Source organism: Taudactylus pleione, unplaced genomic scaffold (assembly GCF_031769625.1).
Source record: "Taudactylus pleione unplaced genomic scaffold, aTauple2 ptg000454l, whole genome shotgun sequence".
In the NCBI taxonomy this organism is placed as follows: domain Eukaryota; kingdom Metazoa; phylum Chordata; class Amphibia; order Anura; family Myobatrachidae; genus Taudactylus; species Taudactylus pleione.
The window spans coordinates 8,767,602-8,791,834 of NW_028284856.1; the positions used below are offsets into that span (position 1 = coordinate 8,767,602).

At 43.6% G+C, this 24,233-nt stretch overlaps 1 protein-coding gene across 1 annotated transcript in view; it reads left to right on the forward strand.

The window, feature by feature from the left end:
- The window catches only part of LOC148505415 (lamin-B2.L-like), a 36,207-nt gene extending 14,049 nt beyond the window's left edge, over positions 1-22,158 (forward strand). Inside the window, exons 7-10 of the mRNA XM_088448364.1 lie at positions 5,350-5,454; positions 5,609-5,728; positions 17,102-17,206; positions 19,841-22,158. Of these exons, the coding sequence (XP_088304490.1) occupies positions 5,350-5,454; positions 5,609-5,728; positions 17,102-17,206; positions 19,841-19,882 (372 nt within the window). The 3' untranslated portion in view covers positions 19,883-22,158. The remainder of the gene's footprint in view (positions 1-5,349; positions 5,455-5,608; positions 5,729-17,101; positions 17,207-19,840) is intronic.
- The last annotated feature ends 2,075 nt before the right edge of the window (positions 22,159-24,233 follow it).

Genomic DNA, 24,233 nt, shown 5'->3' on the forward strand with positions numbered 1-24,233 from the left:
TGGTGATTCACTATTTGGTCCGGATTTGGACAAGATAGTGGATACTTTGGCTAAGTCCAAGTCGGCTTTCCTCCCTTCGGCCTCTGCGCTGGCTAAAGTGAGGAGCTCTGCCTTTCGGTCCTTTCGGGTTCAGGGTAAGGCCAAGGGCCAGTCCTTCCCGAGACATTCGGCGACCAAGGCCGCACCCAAGCCCAAGAAGCAAGCATGGAGTGCTAGGCGCCCTTCTTCCAAGCAGGAAGATAAGCCTGCTGCCTGATGGGACGGGCCTCTCTCTGGGGGACCCCAGAGTGGGAGGCCGACTTCTCCAATTCGCACAGTGTTGGCACAATACCACCACGGATGCCTGGGTTCGAGAAGTAGTCTCTCAGGGGTACGCCCTGTCTTTTCGGTTCAGGCCACCCCACCAGTTTTTCTGTACGAGTCCTTCTCTGGACAAGACCAAAGCTGGTCAGATTCAGGTAGCTATAGAATCCTTGCTACAAGCAGGGGTCATTGTTCCCGTTCCGCAGTCTCAGCGCGGGACGGGGTACTATTCTACTCTGTTTCTGGTACAGAAACCCAATGGTTCTCATCACCCTATCCTGAATTTGAAGTCTCTGAACAGATACCTCAGAGTTCCCAGGTTCAGGATGGAAACGTTACGTTCCATCATTCTGGCGATGGAACCCGGGGATTATATGGTGTCCCTCGATATCCAGGACGCCTATCTCCATGTGCCCATAGCACCGGCACATCAGCGGTATCTGAGGTTTGCTATCCTGAACCATCACTACCAATTTCGGGCGTTGCCTTTCGGCCTTTCCACGGCTCCAAGGGTGTTCACCAAGGTGATGGCAGTTATGGCTGCCCACCTTCGGGGTCAGGGTCTACGTCTGTTGCCGTACCTGGACGATCTTCTGCTGCTGGCGAGCTCCCCGGAGGTGCTTCTTCGACATTTCCACCTGACCATTGCTTGTCTTCAAGCACACGGGTGGTTGATAAATTGGAAGAAGTCCTCCCTGATTCCATCACAGCGGATGGTTCATTTGGGATCCCTGCTGGATTCTCGTCAACAACGGATTTTCCTGGCTCCGGAGAAGGTCTCCTCCCTGCAGTTGCGGATACACAGTTGCCTGAGCAGTTGCCGCCTGTCGGTCCATTCAGCTATGAGAGTTCTGGGGTCCATGGTGTCGACATTAGACATGGTGGAATTTGCCCAGTTCCATTCCCGGCCCCTGCATCGGAATGGAATGGGTTACCTCACCGGATCCGCTCTCAGATGCTGGTGTTGTCCCCGGAGGTTCGGCAGTCTTTGGCTTGGTGGCTTCAGACAGCGCATCTGGTCGAGGGGCGCCCCTTTTTGGATCCCAGACTGGGTCCTGCTCACGACGGATGCCAGTCTCCGGGGTTGGGGGGGCAGTGACCGGCTCATTATCGCTTCAGGGTCGTTGGTCCGCGGAAGAAGCACTTCTCCCCATCAACATCCTGGAACTGCGGGCTGTGTACAGGGCCCTGCAGTCGTCCGGCCCCGCTCTTCACGGAAGGGCGGTTCAGGTGCAGTCCGACAACGCCACCACGGTGGCGTACATCAACCACCAAGGGGGAACTCGCAGTCGGGCAGCAATGTCGGAGGTGTCTCGCATTCTTGCTTGGGCGGAGTGTCACGTTCCAGCGATCTCGGCAGTCTTCATTCCCGGAGTCCTCAATTGGGAGGCGGACTTCCTCAGCCGTCACGACGTGCATCCCGGGGAATGGTCGCTTCACCCAGAGGTGTTTCAGCTACTCGTGGACAGGTGGGGGCTGCCGGAGCTGGACTTGATGGCCTCCCATCACAATCACAAGTTGCCCGTTTACGGGTCAAGGACAAGAGACGCAGGCGCCTGTCTGGTAGACGCTCTGTCGGTGAAATGGACGTTTCACCTGGCGTATCTGTTTCCTCCGATATCCCTGCTTCTAGTGTTCCCTCTAGCTCCGGCGGCAGGCAGGGTGCCGGAGCTAGAGAGGGCAATGTTGTGAGCGCGCCGAAGGCGCGCTGCGCGTCCGAAAAGGGGGCGTGGTTACGAATAGGGGGCGTGTCTATAAGACTCGTCCCCTTTTCGTCATACTTGGGGGCGTGCCCGGCGCTTATGGACATGCCGGGCAGCCCCCAAGCGCTGCAGAAAGGGAGAATAGACGCCGGGCGCATGCGCCCGGTGTCTATTCTCCGGCGGTGACCGGGTCACCGCATGTTTGTCCACCCGCGGGACACTGCGTCCCGTGGGTGAGAACGGCTCCCGCAGGCTGTTAGGGCAGGGCGCTTTTTGCCCTCCTCCTGGAGGGCAGGGTGCTTTTTGCCCTCCAGAAGGAGGGCAGGGTGCCGCGCCCTGCTAAAACAGCCTAGCGGGAACACTATGCTTCCTCGGGTTCTGCGGAAATTCAAGCAGGACGGAGGCACGCTCGTGCTGGTGGCTCTGGCGTGGCCCAGACGTCCTTGGTACTCCGATCTGAGGTGCCTCTCCATCGACGCTCCGTACCTTCTTCCTCAGCGTCGGGACCTGTTGTCTCAGGGCCCTGCCTTTACCCGGATCTGGGTCGGCTGTCTTTGACGGCGTGGCTCTTGAGACAGCCGTCTTGAGGTCTAGGGGTTTCTCCAGTTCGGTCATTGGTACCATGCTTAGGGCACGCAAGCCTGCTTCCGCGCGGATTTACCACAGGGTGTGGCGCACTTATTTTCAGTGGTGTGAATCCAGAAACTATGATCCGCAGGTGTTCCGGGTTTCCAGAATCTTGGAGTTTCTTCAATCGGGTTTGGACCTCGGCTTACGCCTGGCCTCTCTGAAGGTTCATGTGTCTGCTTTGTCCGTGTGGTTTCAGCGACGGATTGCTACACTGCCAGATGTTCACACTTTTTTCCAAGGTGTTCTCAGGATCCAGCCTCCCTTCGTGCCTCCGGTGGCTCCATGGGACTTGGCGGTGGTACTGAGGGTCTTGCAGAGTCCTCCTTTTGAGCCGCTTGAGTCGGTGGAGCTCAAGTGGCTGACGTTTAAGACCATTTTTCTCCTGGCAATTGCTTCTGCCAGGAGGGTTTCAGAATTGGGGGCGCTTTTCTGTCGCCCTCCTTTTCTGATTTTTCACCAGGACAGGGCGGTGCTCCGCATGCGTCCTGAGTTTTTGCCCAAAGTGGTTTCAAAGTTCCACATTAATCAGGAACTTGTTGTGCCAGCTTTTCAGTCACCTGATCTTTCTGCTGGTGAGGCTTCCTTGGATGTGGTCCGGGCACTTAGAATCTATGTGGACCGGACTGCTTCGGTTAGGAAGTCTGATTCTTTGTTTGTCCTCTTCGGTTTTCACAAGAGGGGTTGGCCTGCCAACAAGCAAACGTTAGCCCGTTGGCTTCGTTCAGTTATTTGTGAGGCTTATGCACAGGAGGGTTTACCTGTGCCAGCCTCTGTTAAGGCTCAATCCACTCGTTCTGTGGGTCCCTCTTGGGCTGCTAGATGTGGCGCCTCCGCTGTTCAGCTGTATAAGGCGGCTACTTGGTCTTCAATTCAGATGTTTTTGAGGTTTTATGCGTTTGACACCTTCGCCTCTCAGGATGCATTCTTTGGGCGCCGGGGACTCCTTTCAGCACAGGAGCGTCCCCGCCCTTAGTTGAACTGCTTTGGGACATCCCCAAGGTTGGACCCCCTATGGACCCTGAAGTAGAAAACAAGAGATATGGTAAGAACTTACCTTTGTTATCTCTTTCTACGAAGTCCATAGGGTCCACAGGGCGCCCGCCCTGACGCACCTGGCTTCAAATGGGCTGTGTGGCTGGTCACCGGTTTTCCGTCTCCCATTTCTGTGAGTATGGTTTCTTGTGTGTTCCAGTCTTCCTTCTCTTTGTTTAGTCTCCTCCTCCGGCCTTATCTGCTTACCAACTGAGGTGCATGTGGTCGGGGGCGGGGTATAGAGGAGGACGGACCCAAGTGCATCCTGGGAGCAGCAAAGCTTTAACTACGTGGTGCCCGTGGATCCAGATCCAGCTATACCCCAAGGTCAACCCTGTGGACCCTATGGACTTCGTAGAAACAGAGATAACAAAGGTAAGTTCTTACCATATCTCTTGTTTTCTCAGAAGCTTTAACCAACTTTCTCCAAAAATGGTTATTGGGCTATCTTATTAGCCGCGGCTTTCTTATATGCGAAATCTTGGGACCAGGAGTATTTTGGATATTGGAATAATCCGTATTTTGGAATATTTGCATACCATAATGAAACATTTTGGGAATGGGACCCAAATCTAAACATGGAAAGCATTTGTTTCATATACACACAGCCTGCATATAATTTGATACCATATTTTCAATAATTGTGTGACTCAGTTTTTGTACATACATGAAATTAATTTGTTCATATACACCTAATACACAAAGCCTGAAGGTAATTTTATACTTTAGTTTTAATAAGCTTGTCCCTTAAGCACAGTTTGTGTACATTGTACCAAAAAGCAAAGTTGTCACTATTTCAGGCATGCTTAAAAAAAATCCGTATTTCTGAATATTTGGGTTTGGGAGACTCCAGCTGTATAGGAATTATTGCATATTTCTTTTTACCACCTTAGAGCAGGTGATGATAAGTTCTGAAAAAACCCTAATTTTGGCAAAAAAAATTTGGGACGGTGCAGGACCACTGGGACACCCTCCTTAATTACTAAATAGGCAAAGCTAATTTTTAATTGGCTTAATTTGGCCAATACTGACATTTCATTTTTGGGGTGAAAAGTTAAGTGTTGAAAAATGGGTTTCAAGTAGTGGGACAAGTCATTTAAACATTGGAGGTGCAAGTGACAGGTGTATTTTTAACATTGAAAATAAAAAGCCCTATAATGACACAAAAATGTACGTACACCTATTTCAATGTACCCCTAGTTTTACTACAGCATTTATTTTAGCCAAAAAATAGTGCTTTCTACATATTTTTTTTTTTTGCTGTTAGAGAAATATACATATAACAGCCATTTGACACAATTTAAGAACCCCAGACCTTTGGATTATAGCCACTAACGCCCTTCTATACCATTACCCTACCTTAGTTTACCTTTTTTGGGGTACAGGCTGATTTAACCACCTGTACTTATCACCTGTCATCCATGCAAGAATTATAGTGCAAATTGGTAATCTCCTGTTTTGCAATAGGATAGCATGATAAATGGGACCGCGCAAACATGCGATAAGTGGCAAATTTGGGAGAATAATCCAATAGGTTTTCAGCTAAATAATTATTATCGCGGCTAATTGGATATCCCCCCCTGAGTGTAGTGTATGTGCTTCTGTAGTGTCTTACCTTTTTAAAAGATAAAAGAATTGGGGAGAAATTTAATTGCTACACTTTACATCTTTTACTTCCTAGGACCAATCTCTAGGGAGCTGGAAACTAAAGTTTCAAATTGGAGAAAAAGAAATCGTTTACAAATTCACCCCCAAGTATGTGCTGAAAGCAGGCCAGTCTGTTAAGGTGAGGTGTTTTTTTTTGTTTTGTTTAATCCTTTAAGGGGCATTTCACATCTTGTGAGTCCTCAAGTAGCTTTCTGTGACGTATGCTAAAACATTGATTTTGATGTGTAATAGTTTAAGTTGTCTAGATTTTTAATGCAGCCATGTTTCACTAGATATACAGTGCAGATGCAGGCGTGGCCCATAGCCCTCCTTCTGTCTTGGTCTGGAAGAACCAAACTTCTTGGGGAATAGATGGTAACTTCAAAATCTCCTTGGTGAACAGTGATGAAGAGGTACGTCTAAAGTATTATATTATTTAGAAGGCATCAACATTACTTGGATTAATCACAGGCTAACTGATATGACTTTTATTGTATTTTTTTATGTTTGTTTGCTTTTGCAGCATTCCCTTAAGTCCAAGGCCTGTTTTTAAGTTTATTATAACTTGTTAGAGCATTGCACAAAGTGACTGTGTTTGGATATTTTGTCTGAGACAGCTGTATTAGCTTGTAGTCAGTGTACATTTATGTTTACATGCAAAAAGAAAAGTATTGTCTCTTTATTGGCGCACATAAGAAGAGAAAAATATGTAACATTTAACTTTTATTATACTAATTAAAAATCACTTTACCTTTTTAGTGAAATATGAGATCATAAAAAATAATTAAATTGTTGAAACAAAAATGTATTGTAAGTATCGTTATTTTTTGAATTATTGACAATACATATATCTCTGTCCTATAATATATTCGGTTGACCTTCTGATTGATTTTACAAAATTGTGTATCACATAATAATCATTAATCAAATAAAGTGTATATCATCAGTGATATATTGTCATCTATTGAGTATGGTCTGTAATAATTTCATAAACTATTTATCCAAAAGGAGGAATCAGTTAAAAAATTGATATAAATATCATAACCACCTTTATTAGGAAGATTATTGTCTATCCTGGATTATTGTCACATGGGATCATGTATCCAGTATCCAATATACAGACGTCAACTTCCCATTGGGGTAAAATATGATGGATCATCTTATTATCAGATTCACCATACGTAGGGAGTGTAAAGGGTCAACTCACAAAAACGGGTGCGTTAGGGTTTGTTATACATCCTACAAGCCTTTATGTGCAGAAAGATATTTTTATTGTATCATTCCTTATTTAAATATATAAATCCCAATATGATGTGCAGAGGGATCAATAGTATCCTCTAATAGATATTATATATTGTGTTAATAAATTATCTGATATTTTTGTACTGCAAGTTAACAATCCTTTTTTTGGAATTCAGCAATAGTATATATCAATTGTAGTGCCCCCTGTTGGTTATTTTCGTTTGTGTTGACACCGCACTATATAATATTTTATATTGCCGTATATGTAACACCCTCTAAAGGATATTACACATTATATCAATACGTGTTATTGGTTCTTACGCAATCAAATATCTTTTTAATACACTCCCTATTCAGTAATTCATAATGGTATAAACCAAATAGTTAGGTGTTAGAGGTGGGGATATAGATAGGGAACTTCTCAGGTTTGAAACTAGAATGATTTTCCTAATGAATAGTCTACATCCCTTTGGACTAAATGAAAACATAAGCTACTCATCTTTTTTATGATCTATTTACTGGAATACATAAATAATTAGATACTGTTTCTTCTTTCTTGTGGATTATCTCATTAATAATTAATCATTACGATAATGAGGGGCCCTTACTCGTGTTTGTGTATGGATCTTTTTCTGATATAATCAAATTTTTAGATAGATGAAGTTACATTATGAATTTTATAGGTATATATATATTATTGATATGAATTTGTGTCGATTTAAGTTATAAATAAATGGATTTTTGGAGTCATATCTCACTTTATTAATAATTATTATTTTTTCACACAATTTTACACTTTCACATATTTTTAACACACCAACTAGTTACTAAATGCACATCATATAAATATATCTTATTAAATGTTTATTATATTTTTAGTGTATATAGACACTTATTTAGATTTCACTAGTTTATTGACTGTAGTAAGGTCATGACAATAATCAGTGAATTAATTAATAATCCATTATACCAATTTTTTTACACTTTTTTTATTTTTCTTTTCGTTTTTTTACTTGCACTTACATACGTATCAAAATATTAGCATTATGTTTTAATTTGCTGTGAATTTTTTGAACATTATATTAATACATATACACAAGTCACAATATTCATATACACATACACATACTTTATTAAATGTTTAGATATCCATTAAAATTTAATTTATTTTTTATAAACACTTATCTAAATTTTATTAATTATGGTAACAATAAATTAATCCTTTTCCTTTATACAATCTTAAAGGAATATTTGTAGGAATATTAATAAATATGGGTAATATATACAGATATGGGCAACATAATTGTATCATTAATTGATCATTATGCATAATCTATGATATATAATTAAAACAATTATAGAACTTATAATGACAGTATTTAATGTCAATATGATTCCATTGGGTTATAATTATGTAACAATAATCTATAAAAGGGAAAAGATTATTATCAAGATTATCAATATGTTTAGTGCAGTGAACGTTATCTATTCATATCAATAAGATATGCTCTGATCTTTGTTATTACACGACAAACCAGAGACCTACTTTAGACAGAATAAGTGATTTTGCCATAGAAGTGTGTGATTCTGGTTGCTAGGTAACGTATCAACATGATGCTATGGGTCCTAGTAATAAGATCGTGTTGTTTTGATTGAAGATGACTGATTTGGTCCAATGTCCTGGGTGATGACGCTGATGAGTCCTGATTGGATGAGTGGAGCAGGCTGTTGATTGACCCGGCGTCCTACGCGTATAGAAGGCGATGACTAATTTTCAGCTTGAATGGGTCATGAGTGCCGGGATGACTAAGCTGGTATCACATGTTAGGAGGGAGTTAGGCCAATGCTGATTGGCCTGATACCCCATGTGATCAGCAATAAGTAAAACAGTCCGCTATTGGTCCGGCGGCTCACATGATTATAGAAACATGCCCTAATTGGCTGTTATTTTTCAATAAAGCCATACTAACAGGCACAAACGGGTTGCCTTGAAAAAAACTTTAATTTTGAAACGTACGTTGGCGTGGGCAGCTCTGACTGCTCTCTCAAACTCTATGTTGTGACCTTAAAAGATTGTTGTACCACTTGCATCCCATTAAATAACTGTATGGAATAGCAAATAATCTGAGTTTACAATTAATATATTAATTTAGTGGGAGCAGGATACATTAAAAATTTTATATGTGCCGCCGATACATCCAACAGGGGGCGCTGCAAAAAATAACACCTTACATAATTTGCAAAGAGCTTTGATTGCTCTTTCATGCTGTGTGTTGTGAATTAAGAGTTTTATACCATTTATATCTCACTATATAATTGATTGGAAAGGCAAATAGTAGCCTGAGTGTATAACCAATACAAACTAATATAGTGGGAGACACTAGAGAATTTTATTTTGCACGTGCAGCAATTACACCCAACAGAGGGCGCTGCAATAAAAGTAACTGCAACAAATTTTACAGAGTAATATAAAAGTATCCAATAGGTGGCGTGGCATGAACAGCTCTGATTGCTCTTTCATGTCTTATGTTTTGATCTAAGAAAATTGGAGTACCACTTGTATCCCACTAAAATAGTCGAATGGAATGGTAAATAATAACTTGAGTATACAATTAATATAAATGAATATAGTGGGAACTGGATACACTAGAGAACTTTACACGTGCAACGGATACACCCAACATGGGGCGCTGCAATTAAAAACAACTGACTGCACAAATCTTACAGAGCATTGATAGCTTTTTAATGCTCGATGATATATCTTAAAAAGATTGTTATATCACTTGTATCCCGCTAAATAATTGTTTGGAATGGCAAACAGTAGTCTGATTATACAATTGTTTATAAACTAATATAGTGAGAAACAATAGAGATTTTTACTTTACACATGCAGTAAATATACCCAACAGGGGTCGCTGCAATAAAAATAACTGTCTGCACAAATTTAATAAAATATAAAAGTAACCAATAGGTGGTGCTGTGGTTGATATGCTTAAGTGTGCAAATTACTGTATGGTGCTGTACTAACATAGTGTGAATCATCCAATAGGGGGTGCTATAATAACTTATATGTCAACACATAACATCTCATAATACAGTATTAATATTAAGTAAAGCTACCAATAGGGGGTGTTGTAATTGGTACATATTATTACTGAATTTCCAACCAAGAGTTGTTGATTTGCAATATGAATCACTGAATAGGGAGTGTATTAAAAAGATTTTTGATTGCATAAGAACCAATAACACGTATTGATATAATGTGTAATATCCTTTAGAGGGTGTTACATATACAGCAATATAAAATATTATATAGTGCGGTGTCAACACAAATGAAAATAACCAACAGGGGGCACTACAATTGATATATACTATTGCTGAATTCCTAAAAAAGGATTGTTAACTTGCAGTACAAAAATATCAGATAATGTATTAACACAATATATAATATCTATTAGAGGATACTATTGATTCCTCTGCACATCATATTGGGATTTATATATTTAAATAAGGAATGATACAATAAAAATATCTTTCTGCACATAAAGGCTTGTAGGATGTATAACAAACCCTAACGCACCCGTTTTTGTGAGTTAACCCTTTACACTCCCTACGTATTGTGAATCTGATAATAAGAAGATTCATCATATTTTACCCCAATGGGAAGTTGACGTCTGTATATTGGATACTGGACACATGATCCCATGTGACAATAATCCAGGATAGACAATAATCTTCCTAATAAAGGTGGTTATGATATTTATATCAATTATTTAACTGATTCCTCCTTTTGGATAAATAGTTTATGAAATTATTACAGACCATACTCAATAGATGACAATATATCACTGATGATATACACTTTATTTGATTAATGATTATTATGTGATCAATCAGAAGGTCAACCGAATATATTATAGGACATAGAGATATATGTAATGTCAATAATTCAAAAAATAACGATACTTACAATACATTTTTGTTTCAACAATTTAATTATTTTTTATGATCTCATATTTCACTAAAAAGGTAGTGATTTTTAATTAGTATAATAAAAGTTAAATTATACATATTTTTCTTTTTTCTTATGTGCGCCAACAAAGAGACAATGCTTTTTCTTTTTGCATGTTTACTCTCTTATTGTCTTTGGCAGCACCCCCAAAGGTTAATTACTCATGTGATCTATATCAGTCATTTGGGGCCAATACACAAATATTTCTTTGTTTAAACCAAAACCTAATGCAGAGGTATATCCCTAATCCCTTATCCTTTATTAAATACATTTGTTTACCCAACTTGCAGGAGCGAATTGCATGTAGGTGACCAAAAATCCTATTTCTACTTCAGGGTCCATAGGGTATCCACAGGATACCTTGGGGTATAGGTGTGACGTCAGGCACCATAGAGGTAAGCTTTCAGCCTCCCAGGATGCACTAGGGTCCCCCTCCTATACCCCGCCCCCGAGCCAAGGCACCTCAGTTTAGTTTGGTGCCCGGCCGGAGTCTGGTGCACCTGTTGGAGTGGGGGCTAAGAAGAGCCCCTGAAGCTTTCCTGTATGCAGCTGTGGCTGCACATCTGGATGTACAGCATGGACAGTCAGTCCTGACGTCCATGCTGTCTTCCCTACACCCCCGCCGGTACCAGAACGCCGGTACCGATCCGGGGATGCTGGTGAGCATCTGGGGTCACAGCTAGCGGTGACCCCAGATGTTCCGGACCATGGCCGGATTCAAGGGGGACAGCAAGGTAAGCAGCGGGGTCCCGCGGTGGGTCCACTCTGTTACATGGTCCAGAGTCCCCAGGCAGGGGGCTACCTGGGGACTGGCTGCAGCGTGGAGCCAGGTAAGAACCTGCGCTTCCACTACCCCCCTGGGACAGCGGACCGCAGCAGAGCGGTAGCGCTGCGGCGTCCTGGGGGTTAAATGCATGCCAGGGGAGCGCGCCTTCCCTGTCTCACAGCCGGCGCCTCCCCCGCTGCACACAGCCCTCTCTGCACACTGCCGACTGGTCCTGTAGCAGCCCTCCTCCCCCAGGCCAGCCTCCCCTCTGCTCCTCGGCGGCCATCTTCCTTGAACGCATGGTGAACGCTGCTGGAAGCCTGGAAGGAAGCATCTTGGTCTGGGTCCCCCCGCATACCTCTCCTCCGCCGTGGTCAGGTCTGTGTATGCAGCGCTGTGTCCTACCAGACCCTGTGTCTGTGTAGTTGAGTGATCAGCGCTGGTTAGTGCAGGAATTGATTTTCTTTGCATTGTATGTGACTGTGCTAGCGCTGCTGCCTGTATCTTCTATACTGACTGTCAGCTTTATTACTGTCCCTGTTCGTTCTGCTAAGCCCTTGCGGTGCGGTGCTGCAGGGTGGTCTCTCACCTCTTTAAAATACAATTCACATACTTAGTACCATCATGTCTGAAAGTGATTTTCCTCTCCGGCTGCAGTGTACTACGTGTAAAGTACCGTTAGCGGAGGGGGAGGGTAGCGCGGAGGGCCTCTGCCGGCAGTGTTTGTCAATGGCGCGGCCTCTTACGGTTACAGTACCGGTACAGGAGCCGCCTGGGCTTGTTTCGCTCAGGCGCTTACAACCTTAGTGGGCCAGTTAGCTCCGCAGCCCGCTTTTACTCAGATGGGTTTGTCCCAGCAGTCAGTGGTGTCGTCACCCATGCAGGGTTTCCCAAGACAATTGGTGGTACCCCGCAGTCTCCCGATTTCTCTGGAGCCGGCGTGGGTTAACTCCCTGACGAGTTCTGTACAGCACTTGTCGGATGTGTTGCAAGGGGAGACTGTGATGCGGCCACATAAACGGCCGGTGGCGTCTCTGTCGGCTCCTTATGAGGATGACGAAGGGACGTCTGATGATGGGGAGATTCTGGATCCTTACGATCAGGAACCTCTTCATACTAAGGACGCTGACGCTAGGTCCAATGTATATATTTCTGGACTTATTCGGGCAGTCCGCACAGCCTTGGTCATTGAGGACGAAGTTCCCCCAGCTGCTAAATCCAAGTATGCCTTTTTTAAGGATGTGAAGGGTGACGCCACAGTCTTTCCTCTTTCGGGTCAGTTAATGGACCATTTAGAGGAGGCGTGGAAACAGCCTGGCAAGCGATACCAGGCGCAGAGGCGCCTGGCGGTGGCTTATACGTCGGATAATTATTTCGCTAAGTGGGAATCCCCTCCACAGGTGGATTCTCATGTGACACGTCTTGTCCGTAGTGCCACATTGCCGATGCCATCCATGTCCTTTCTTAAGGATGCTACGGACCGCAAGGTGGAAATCTGCCTGAAGTCCGCTTATTCCCTCGCGGGGGGGGCAGCGCGGCCGGCTATGGCCATTTGCTGGGTTGCCAGAGCGATGGAGCGCTGAGCGGATTCATTGGAGGCGTCCTTTGATTCCGACTGTCCGGCCGAACAAACGCAGTTGATTGGTAATCTCTGTGATTCGGCCACATATATCAACGAGGCGGCCTTAGACATTAGTACACTGGTGTCTCTAATTTTTTCAGCAGCGGTGGCTGCTCGTCGCACCTTGTGGTTGCGATCCTGGAAGGCGGACGCTGACTCCAAAAAGGGCTTGGAGGCGTTGCCCTTTAACGGAGAAGTTCTCTTCGGTCCAGATCTGGACAAGATTGTGGCCACGCTGGCGGCAGCCAAATCGGCATGTCTCCCGTCGGCCGCGGCTCCTTCTGGTTCAGGACCATCGTCCTTTCGGTCTTATAGGGCCCAGGGCAGGCCCAAACCACAGTCTTTTCCCTGACAGGCTGGTCCCAAAAAATCGGCCAAGCCCCGGAAGCAGGCATGGAGTACCAGACGTCCGGCCCCTAAGCCTGATGACAAGCCTGCGGCCTGACGGTCCGGGCCTCCCGTTGGGGGATCCCAAAGTGGGAGGCCGCCTGCTGCAGTTCGCTCGATGTTGGTCGGTCACCACGACAGACACTTGGGTTCTCGAGGTGGTCTCCCACGGGTACGCTCTCTCTTTCCGGCACAGACCCCCGGCTCGATTCTTCACCACGGGTCTACCATCACACCGGAACAAGGCCACGGAGCTGCGGAAGGTCTTGCACACTATGCTCCAGGCTGGAGTTATAGTGCCTGTTCCATTCTCCCAGAGGGGCCAGGGTTTCTATTCAAATCTTTTTTTTTTTTTTTTTGGTGCAGAAACCCAATGGGTCGTATCGTCCGATTCTCAACCTCAAAGCTCTCAACAAGTCTTTGCGGGTGCCAAAGTTTCGGATGGAGACCCTACGGTCCATTATTCTGGCGCTGGAACCTGGGGACTACATGGTGTCATTGGACATACAGGACGCTTACCTGCATGTTCCTATTCTTTTGCGCCATCAACAGTTCCTCAGGTTTGCAATCCGCAGCGGCCACTAACAGTTTTGGGCGTTACCTTTTGGCCTGGCGACAGCACCGCGTGTGTTCACCAAGGTAATGGCGGTCATGGCGGCTTCTCTGCGGCTGCAGGGAGTCCGCATGTTGCCGTACTTGGACGACCTGTTATTAGTGGCAGGATCTCCATAGCTCCTTCTACGCCACTTGGACCTGACCATTGCGCTGCTGCAATGGCTCGGCTGGTTAATCAACTGGCAGAAGTCCACTCTAATCCCGTCTCGGCGGATTCTGCACCTCGGAGCCTTATTGGACTTGGGACAGCAAAGGATCTTTGTGACAGAGGAAAAGATCTCTGCTTTACAGTCGAGGGTGCGCAGTTGTCTGCACAGCCGCCGGGTGTCTCTACACTCGGCGATGAGGTTACTGGGCTCCATGGTGTCGGTGTTCGACATGGTGGAATATGCCCAGTTTCACTCTAGACCTCTGCAGCACCTGATCCTGTCCAAGTGGAACGGGCTGCCTCAGTCTCTGAAGTCCCAGACGATAGTGCTCACCCCGGAGGTTCGCCTGTCCCTTGCCTGGTGGTTGCAGACGACCCAGCTCAGCAAGGGACGTCCGTTCTGGGTTCCAAATTGGGTCCTGTTGACAACGGACGCCAGTCTTCGGGGCTGGGGAGCAGTTTCGGCTCCACACTTGTTCCAGGGCAGGTGGACGCCGACAGAAGCGGAGCTTCCAATAAATATCTTGGAACTCCGTGCGGTCTTCAATGCTCTCCAGCAGGCACATCGAGGTCTCCAGGGTCGCCCGGTGCAGGTCCAGTCGGACAACGCTACCACCGTGGCCTACATAAGCAGGCAAGGAGGAACACTAAGTCGGGCGGCTCTCGTAGAGGTGTCTCAGATCCTGGTTTGGGCGGAGCGCAATCTTCCGGCCATATCAGCGGTCTTGATCCCGGGAGTGCTAAATTGGGAGGCGGAGTTTCTAAGTCGCCAGGACGTTCATCTGGGGGAATGGTCCCTGCACCCGGACGTTTTTCAACTGCTGGTGGACAGGTGGGGTCTTCCAGAGATCGACCTCATGGCGTCCCGGCACAACAACAAGTTGCCGGTGTACGGGTCTCGCACAAGAGACGAACAGGCGTCTCTGGTGGATGCTCTGTCCGTCCGGTGGACGTTCCGGTTCACATACCTGTTTCCTCCGGTTTCCCTTCTTCCACGGGTAATCCGGAAATTCAAACAGGAAGGAGGGATGCTTCTGTTGATAGCTCCCGTGTGACCCAGACGGCACTGGTTCTCAGACCTTCAGGGTCTGTCCGTGGACAGTCTTCTGCAGTTGCCGCTACGACCGGACCTTCTGTCGCAGGGTCCTTGTCTTCACCCGGACCTGGCTCGGCTGTATTTGACGGCGTGGCTGTTGAGACAGCCATGTTGAGGTCCAGGGGGTTTTCCAGCTCTGTGGTGCGTACCATGTTGCGAGCTCGGAAACCGTCGTCCGCGAGGATATACCATCGCGTGTGGCATACGTTCTTCCAATGGTGTCGACCGAGAGGTTATGCACCGCTGGAGTTTCGTCTGTCTAGGATACTTGCCTTCCTACAAGCGGGACTAGATCATGGGCTTCGCCTTGCTTCTTTGAAGGTACAGGTTTCGGTCCTGTCTGTCTGGTTTCACCGTAGGATTGCTACAATCCCGGATGTGCGCACCTTTATGCAAGGTGTTCTCCGCATTCAGCCGCCCTTTGTTCCACCTGTGGCGCCTTGGGATTTGGCTGTGGTCCTGAGGGCTCTCCAGGGACCGCCGTTTGAACCACTGTGCTCAGTGGATCTTAAATGGCTAACAGCGAAGACTGTTTTCCTTCTGGCCATAGCTTCGGCCAGACGTGTTTCTGATTTAGGGGCTTTTTCTTGTAGACCCCCTTTCTTGATTTTTCATGGGAACAGGGCAGTGCTCCGCACTCGGCCTGATTTTCTTCCCAAAGTTGTTTCCCAGTTTCATGTTAACGAGGAAATTGATGTTCCGGCTTTTAACTCACCTGGTCTTTCAGTGGGTGAGGCCACTTTGGATGTTGTGCGGGCCTTAAGGACTTATGTTGACCGCACTTCTTCGTTTAGGAAGTCGGACGTTTTGTTTGTCCTCTATGGCTTCCGTAAAAAGGGTTGGCCTGCTTCAAAGCAAACTTTGGCAGCCTGGATCCGTATGGCTATTTCTGAAGCTTATCGTAATGAAGGTCTGCCGGTTCCTCCTTCTCTGAAGGCTCATTCCACTAGGTCTGTGGGTCCTTCGTGGGCAGCTCGACGTGGTGCCTCTGCAGTCCAGATCTGCAAGGCTGCTACGTGGTCCTCTGTCCATACCTTCGTGAGGTATTACAGGTTTGACACCTTCGCCTCTCAGGATGCTTCCTTCGGGCGGCGGATTCTCCTTTCAGCACAGGAGCATCCCCACCCTTAAAGGATACTGCTTTGGGACATCCCCAAGGTATCCTGTGGATACCCTATGGACCCTGAAGTAGAAAATATGAGATATGGTAAGAACTTACCTTTGTTATCTCTATTTCTACGAAGTCCATAGGGTTCCACAGGACTCCCGCCCTGTCGCACCTGTGCTGCAGATGGGCTTTGTTCTGGTCACCGGTTTTTCCGTCTCCCTCTGGTGAGAGTGTGATTCTTGTGTGTATCCAGATCTTCTTTCTCTCTCTTCCTTCTCCTCCTCCGGCCTATGGCTTGGTAACTAACTGAGGTGCCTTGGCTCGGGGGCGGGGTATAGGAGGGGGACCCTAGTGCATCCTGGGAGGCTGAAAGCTTAACTCTATGGTGCCCGATGACTGACGTCACACCTATACCCCAAGGTATCCTGTGGAACCCAATGGACTTCGTAGAAATAGAGATAACAAAGGTAAGTTCTTACCATATCTCATATTTTTTTTTTATAAGTGTGGATAGGCTGTGTGTGTTTGTGTGTGTGTGTATGTATGTATATATATATATTAGATATATTATATTTTTTTTAATAAAAAAAATCTAATTTCTGTTGGCATTTTATTTCTCCTTTTATTTCACTATATTTCTAAATTTTACATTGCACACTTCGGTTTTTCTTTTTCTTGTAAAATCAAAATAATGCTTTGATATATATGTTGCATTGTTTATGTACTGTGCATACCTTTTTTATTATACATGTCATTTGTGACCTGATCATTTCTTCACACTATTCCAACAGGAAGTGGCGGTGAGAACACTATTAAAGTCTGTTCTCTCCAGTGTAGAGGAGGATGAAGAGGACGAAGAAGCAGATTTTGGGGAGGAAGATCTTTTTCATCAGCAGGTTAGAAACTTTTTTGTGTTCATTTTATGTATTTTTTATATTTGGGACGGGGGGTTACGATATTTGAAGTTTACACATGCATGTATACACTTGAGTTGTGCAGGAAACATAGGCCCGTATTCAATTTGAAGCGAAAAGACGGTTTCGCAAGCTTTTGGCGAAAACTTTTCGCTGATGACGTCATTTTCGCCTGTTTTGATTTTACTCCATATTCAATTTGGAAGACTGTACGCCTAGGCAGAAAGTCAATGAAATGCTTTTTCGCCTATGAATACCAGGCGGAAAAAAGTGCAAAATTGGGGTTTTGGGGTGCAATGTTGCGGGAACCCCCGTGCAGCCTTCAGACAGTTTTTAAAAAAACACTTAAGGACACCCCAAAAAAAACACTTTGAATTTGGGGATAAAAAAAAAATGTTGGGGGACAAAGTTAAAAACTAGCGAACTTGACTCTGGGGGGGTCCCCAAATATGCCCCAGGTTTTTTTTTTCATCACAGGCGCTTGCGGCAGGTGGATTTTTCACAATTTTTTTTTTTTTTTTTCAACGTAACTTTAGCAACTTTAAAATATGCTGGCCCCCATTTTCAAGTACCCCAAATTTGCTGGGATAACTTATTTTCTGCAAAAAAAACCCCACTTACACAAAAACACTATTTAGCAGCTTTTGAGCCCGTTTGAAAACACCAAATACCTTCAGCAAGCCAAATCAGGGGGTACCATAGTGAACCCCCATGTCAGAGCATTTTTTGGGGGGTGTCAGGCTGATTTCCCCAAATCTGACAGGACTTTCCACTTGTTTAAGCTTCGCCGGGTGCTGTTTTAGCGTCCTTTGAAATTGAATACGGCGAAAAGCGTGCACGGAAAGTTTTCTCCAAAAAAATGCGATGTAGGCGAAAAATCCGCGACTTTTCGCCTCACATTGAATATGGGCCATAGTCTGATGCCAAGAGAAGCTCCTAACTACAATGTACGTATTATGGAGAGTAGTGCGTACAGGCCTTACTTAGAATTAGTCTTTGGGTTTCCAATTTTGTCATTTGGTAACTAGTAAGAGTACTCTTTTATACAGTAGAAATCAGTTTATTTTTTTATACTATATTTTAATGAATAGAATTTTAATAAGGTGCAGGTCATTTCCCCTATTGCAGCCACCTATACTGTATGACTAAATATACACAGTACTATCTGGCTCTCGATCATTTATACGCCCCTATTCTCTGCACCCTCCACCCCTCCTTATCTTGGCTCACCCTTTCATTCCCACATTTTGTCTCCAACAGTGAATACTTTATTTTACACTTTCTAAAATGATAAATTTATTACATATGCAAAACAATGTGTACATTACTTTCATAGTATATTTTGATTTTGCATATTGTATATACACACACGTATATTTATTTGTGTTTTAGTATTTTTGAAAATGAAAACAAATTATTGCACCCAAGAATATATAATTACAATGTCATTCAACAGGAAACTTGAATGGTTGTTCTTAATTAGGCTCCTCTTACCTCAAAGTGAGCAAATGCCCCCTGGAGGGATGTATCCAATAAAGCCGTTCTGAAGCCGGGTACACACTTGTACGACCGGCAATCTTGCCGATGGTCGCAGCGATTTACCTGCGCCTCGGGCCATGCAAAATGCCGGTACACATTACAAACTTTAATGAACAACTAAACAATGTGGATGTGGAGAGCTCAGTCGGGCACACCCTCCACACGATATGCCCGATTTTGTTTTTCCAGTATGGCAAATCGGGCCGATATCGTGCAAGTGTGTACCCACATTGACAGTACTCGTTCTTGACAGCACCATTAATATATTTTACAATGAGAAGATATTGAAGGAGAATTCAAATGTTGTCTATATTCTGTCATTATATTGCAGTTTATTTGAACACTCAGACAACTTATTGTAATGAGTTAAAAATTGGGAGTAGTTTAACACCATAAAGTCGCATAATTTTTACCCTTGTTATATAGTCTGTTTTCACTTTTAGGGGCCTATGTATCAAGCTATTTGTTGCATAACATTCTGCACAAATTATACATCTTCAGATGGTGTAAACTGCTGTAAGCCTATGGGGCAGGAGAGAACTTTCGGTTTCTCTTACAGACCCCGGCCAGTTCCGGAAACTGACGCTGTGCGCATGTGCAGTGTTAGCTTCCCCCGGAGAAGTCTTTCACTTCTGTGATAGACTTCTAGAATTTGCTGGGGATATAACTCGCATGGACAGCCGTATCCTTGCGAGTTCCTCTTTGTACATAGTGGGGATATTTTAATTAAAAATGAAAATTTCTCCTGCATGATGGATGGATAATCTCAGCAGTACCGCGATTATTAGTATATAGATCCCTAAATCTCTTCATATTATTTATTAGTAATTTGAAAGTGTACATTCTAATAAATGCTGTCTTAGCTACAAAACGAGTTATACTGTATAGTGGTGAAATGTGCTTTGACCAGTGTAAAGTTATTATGCATATGTTGATTGACCTGGACCAAATGGACCCCTGCTCTGATTCTTGCCATCTGAATCCTTCCAGGACATTAAAAATTGTTTTTCAATTGAGGTTTTTAATTTTGAAAGCTAATTTTGTGTTTTTTTTTTTTGTTTTTTTTTTATTTTACAGGGTGATCCACGTGCAACCTCTACAGGCTGTTATCTGATGTAATGAATCTCTACAATGTTTGATTTACTGCCAGAGCAACAGAAATCTATTTTTATATCTGGAATCTTTTTTTTATTTTTGGCATTGTTTAGTTGTAATTCATGTGAAGACAAAAATCAGCTGCCAGGCATATCTGGGAAGGTTTTATATCCTTTTTTTTTAATTTATTTTATTTTTAATGTTCTTAACACTATATATCTTGCAGTGAGAACAGAAGTTTGTTTTCTAATGGCAGAAATCTTGTAGAGAAGACGTTTTAATGTGGCTTGTTCTCACAGAACGCAGTGCAGTTTTATTGGTTAACTTGTTTGTGACACTGATGGCCTACTTTTAAAGTTTGAAATGTTTTTAGAACTCTTGTTTCCGTTGCAACGATAAGATGTTCTAGGAGTATATATGTAGCTTAGATGCTCAGAGGCCAGGCTAGAGCTATGTGTCTAGTCGGCTGGTCACTGGCAGGTCTCTAACGCTCAAATAGCCAAATCTTTTGTTAGATATCAACCAAGTGATTTCAAGGCAGGAATTCCCAAACACAAGTTGTGTCTTCTTATCAGTAAACCATTGTATTTTACCCCATCATAGCTGACAGATATACTAAGAATCTGCAGATAAAGTAAACAAAAATAATGTATATCTGTCAGCACTGGAAAACTTAATAGATAAAGCAATGTTTAGTGGCCCCTCAAACTTCACACCATAGTTATAAAGGCTGGTGCAGTTCTAAAAACAACTTTAACTGGTAAAAGCTATGCTGTGAATTGTTTTCCTGTGTTCATACATTATGGTATTGCAGGATGTTGGGAGAAAACTACCATATTAATTGCAAAAATAGTCTTATGTAGGTTTAAGTTTGTTCTATTTTAAAGTTACGTAAAGTGATATCTGACTTAAAAGGTAATTTCATTTGATCTCAGTATCCTTCATTTTCCCAGCTAAAAGCACCATGGGCTCCTTTCCAAGGTACCACCTTGATTTGGGAAACCTGTCCCTGTCGTCGGCATGCTTAACCCAGCATTGGGCAGAGCTGCAGCACCTGTATTGGCATTGCCAATCTCCTGGTTGCCAAACACTGGCAAACTTCTAAACTAACTCTGATTTAAACAGCTGCTTTTAGTCAAGTGGACAAGAAGTATTGTGCTGTGGTCCATATTTCTAAACAGTGGTGCCCGGCATGGAAAAATTGGTTGTATAAATTGAGGTGAGGGGAGATGTTGGTAGATTGCTGTTCTAAAATGTGTGACCTAATCTTTCAAAGCTGATGAACCGTAGCCATTTAAAGTAGATTTGTTTCCTTGTTTGTTGTATGACTGTATCACGAAGCTTTGGGTTAGTTGGGGAATTGTGCAGAGTGTAGCCATGTACTACACAAGTATACTGGCCAGGAGCTGCACTTTATTCAACAGAAGGAAAAAGGTTACATCCATTGTCAAATCATCCCAGCATGTTTCTTATAGATTAGCTACCACTAAAAGATTGATCCATCTCATCAGCTATCTGGAGGTGAGGCAGTGCTTTATGGGGGGTATCCACTTAGTGATATACAAACGAGAGCACGATTGTGACATTGCAATCGTGCTGTCGTTTGTATAGCTAGTGATGTGCCTAGACTGAACGCTCACTCGTTCAGTCCCGGCACATCCCTCATCCCCGCACATGCAGAACCTGATGAGATTGTCAGGTTGACCTGCATGTACGGGCGACGTCGGAAGCAACCCGTGGGCACACACATCGTGGGTCGCTTCCGTCCACAACATGCCCGATGCATGCGCGATTTGCAAGCGATTGCACGATAATGACATCGTTATCGTGCAATCGCTTGTTTAAATCGCTAAGTGGATACCCCCCATTAGACCTTCTGATTTGTGTATGTGTGTTGCATTTAAAACATTCATCCCGTTCCAATAGCTTTGTTACAGATGTGTCTATTTTCCAGGCAACCCTGGAATTAGAATCTACAAAGTGCTGACATTAGGGCGGTTCTATCTTCAGGCAGCAATAACCTGTTGAGAGGAGGAACTTTGCTGTTATATAACTCTAAGCTCTTTGAAAAGTGTTTTGTTCTACCTGGGAGGGGGGTGAGATGTGGTGGCTTATGATGACTTAATGTTCCAAAATATTATGTTCATATTTAAAGGTCACATTACTGTGTTAATCAGGAAAAATAATTTCATGGTTGTGTAATACTGTTGTTTTGCTACTAAATGTGAGACAGGATTGATCCATAATTACTGTCAAATCACGTTAACACACATTGCAATAAATATTTCTATTCAAGCAAACTGCAATGTAATTGAAATTGCTATATATTGGAGTAAGTTTGTATGGAAAATAAGTTTTATGTTTTAGTCTATTAAGCAAAAGTGGTGGTTACCCATTTATTCCCACCAACCTTTTATTTACGTCCTATCGAGTTGTGCGCTCAGGACTCCAATATAGATAAACAGCAGGTTGTACCATCATTGCAGCTTGGTTGCTGGTAAGAGCCCATAGATCCAGTAAGGGGGATGGAGCAAATTACTTTGACTCTTGGGGCCTGATTCAGACTTGGGAATAGAGAGAGAGCTATCTCTCTCAACTGATCATCTTGGTGAAGCCATGCTGCACTGCAGGTGGGGCAGATTTAAAATGTGCAGAGAGAGTTAGATTTGGGGGGAGTGTTTCCAAACTGACATCTAAATTGTAGAGTCATAATAAAGCTGTGCAGTATTTGTGAGCTACATGCAAAAGCAGCCAGTATTTACCCCACATGCAAAAAATTTATGTATTTACACCCCTTGTACACAGGTAGACAGTTAAGTGCTATCTCTCTCTCTCTATTCCCAACTCTGATCAGGCCCTTGGTCCCATGATTGCTTACACTGTGTTCAGTTGTAGTGGTTCCATATTAAGTGATGGGGGGGACACACAGACAGGGTCACCCCTGCATACTAGCTCTATTATATAATAATCAACTTATTCATCAGATTTTGAATCCAAATTACATATGAGATGCTCTCACTTTTGGCTTTTTAATACAATTTTTAAACCCTCTTTCAAGGAAAAAACAGTGTCCTACATTGTTACAGTAAAACATTCTGAGAGGGATTAATGTCACTGAAAAGTAAGATTGTCCCCAAATATCAGTTCACTTTTGGAACTTAAATTGTGGAACTGTATCGGACCTTATTTAAAGTATAACTGTTTTATATCTTTATACTCAGAACTGCTCAGTTACATTTCGGTGTAAAGTTCTCGACAACACAACTGCATAAAGTAACCACAATCATGGGAAAGTATATTTAATTTTCCTGTTATAGAATGTCTGGAAACTATATCTAATATATTCTCTATCCAACACCACATTCTTAGACAATGGTAAATGTTTTAAGACCTCTTTTGACCACCCACCACGTTTGTATTTTGTTCAGTTTACCATTGGGATTCCATACATTGGTTTAATTAGTACATTAGTTTATTTTAGGATCTAATCAATATTTTTCTCAATACTAGTTTGTGTTTATTTTCCAAAACACATGTTTATGCACACCTTATTTTTTTTGTGTAAAAACAAAGACGTTTGTCTTGCAGGTGAGGGATCACATCATACGCCTTCTGGTTTTAGATGCTACATGTTAAATAGATTGTGTTACCGCTAATCTAAGCAAAAGGCATGATTTATAAGTGGCCATGCTGTTTCCATTGTACAAGTGCCTGTTGGAGCTGACCCTCCTAAAGCCTGTGTTTTGGCACCTTTTGATCACTGGCCTTTACTAGTTATGGTGTATTCTCACAACACAAGTAATATATCGTTTTCTTTCAAACAAGTATCTAAATGTTTCCACGTACAGTTAATGTACTGTATTCATGAATTTTATGCATTAAATGGGTGTTATTTTGCTGCACAGACACCAGTGAGACTTTCAGCTGTCTTATTAGCATTGTGAAATTAGGCCTATGTATCAAGCTGTTTTTTACTTAAAATTGTGCAGAAACTGCCTACCTATGTACTAAAAACACAATGCAGAAGATCTCACAGAAATCTTCGGCAAAGTGTTATTTAGTGCTGCAGATCGCAGTCCTCATTATCGATGAGGACTACGATCTGACCCCTATGTACTAAACTCCTAAAAGCAAAGCTTTTTGGAGTTTAGCCACGGTAGTTTACACCATCTTCAGATGGTTTAAACTGCTGTAAGCCTATGGAGGCTCCAGGGGCAGTGTCTCTTTCCCCCGGGAAAGTTTTCAGTTCTATGAATGATTTCCACAGGGACAGTGGAACCCGCAACCACTGTCCCTGTGAGCCCCCATTGGTACATAGCGGGGATATTTTCTTTTAAAAATGAAAAATATCCCCTGCGAGTTGGACTAATAATTG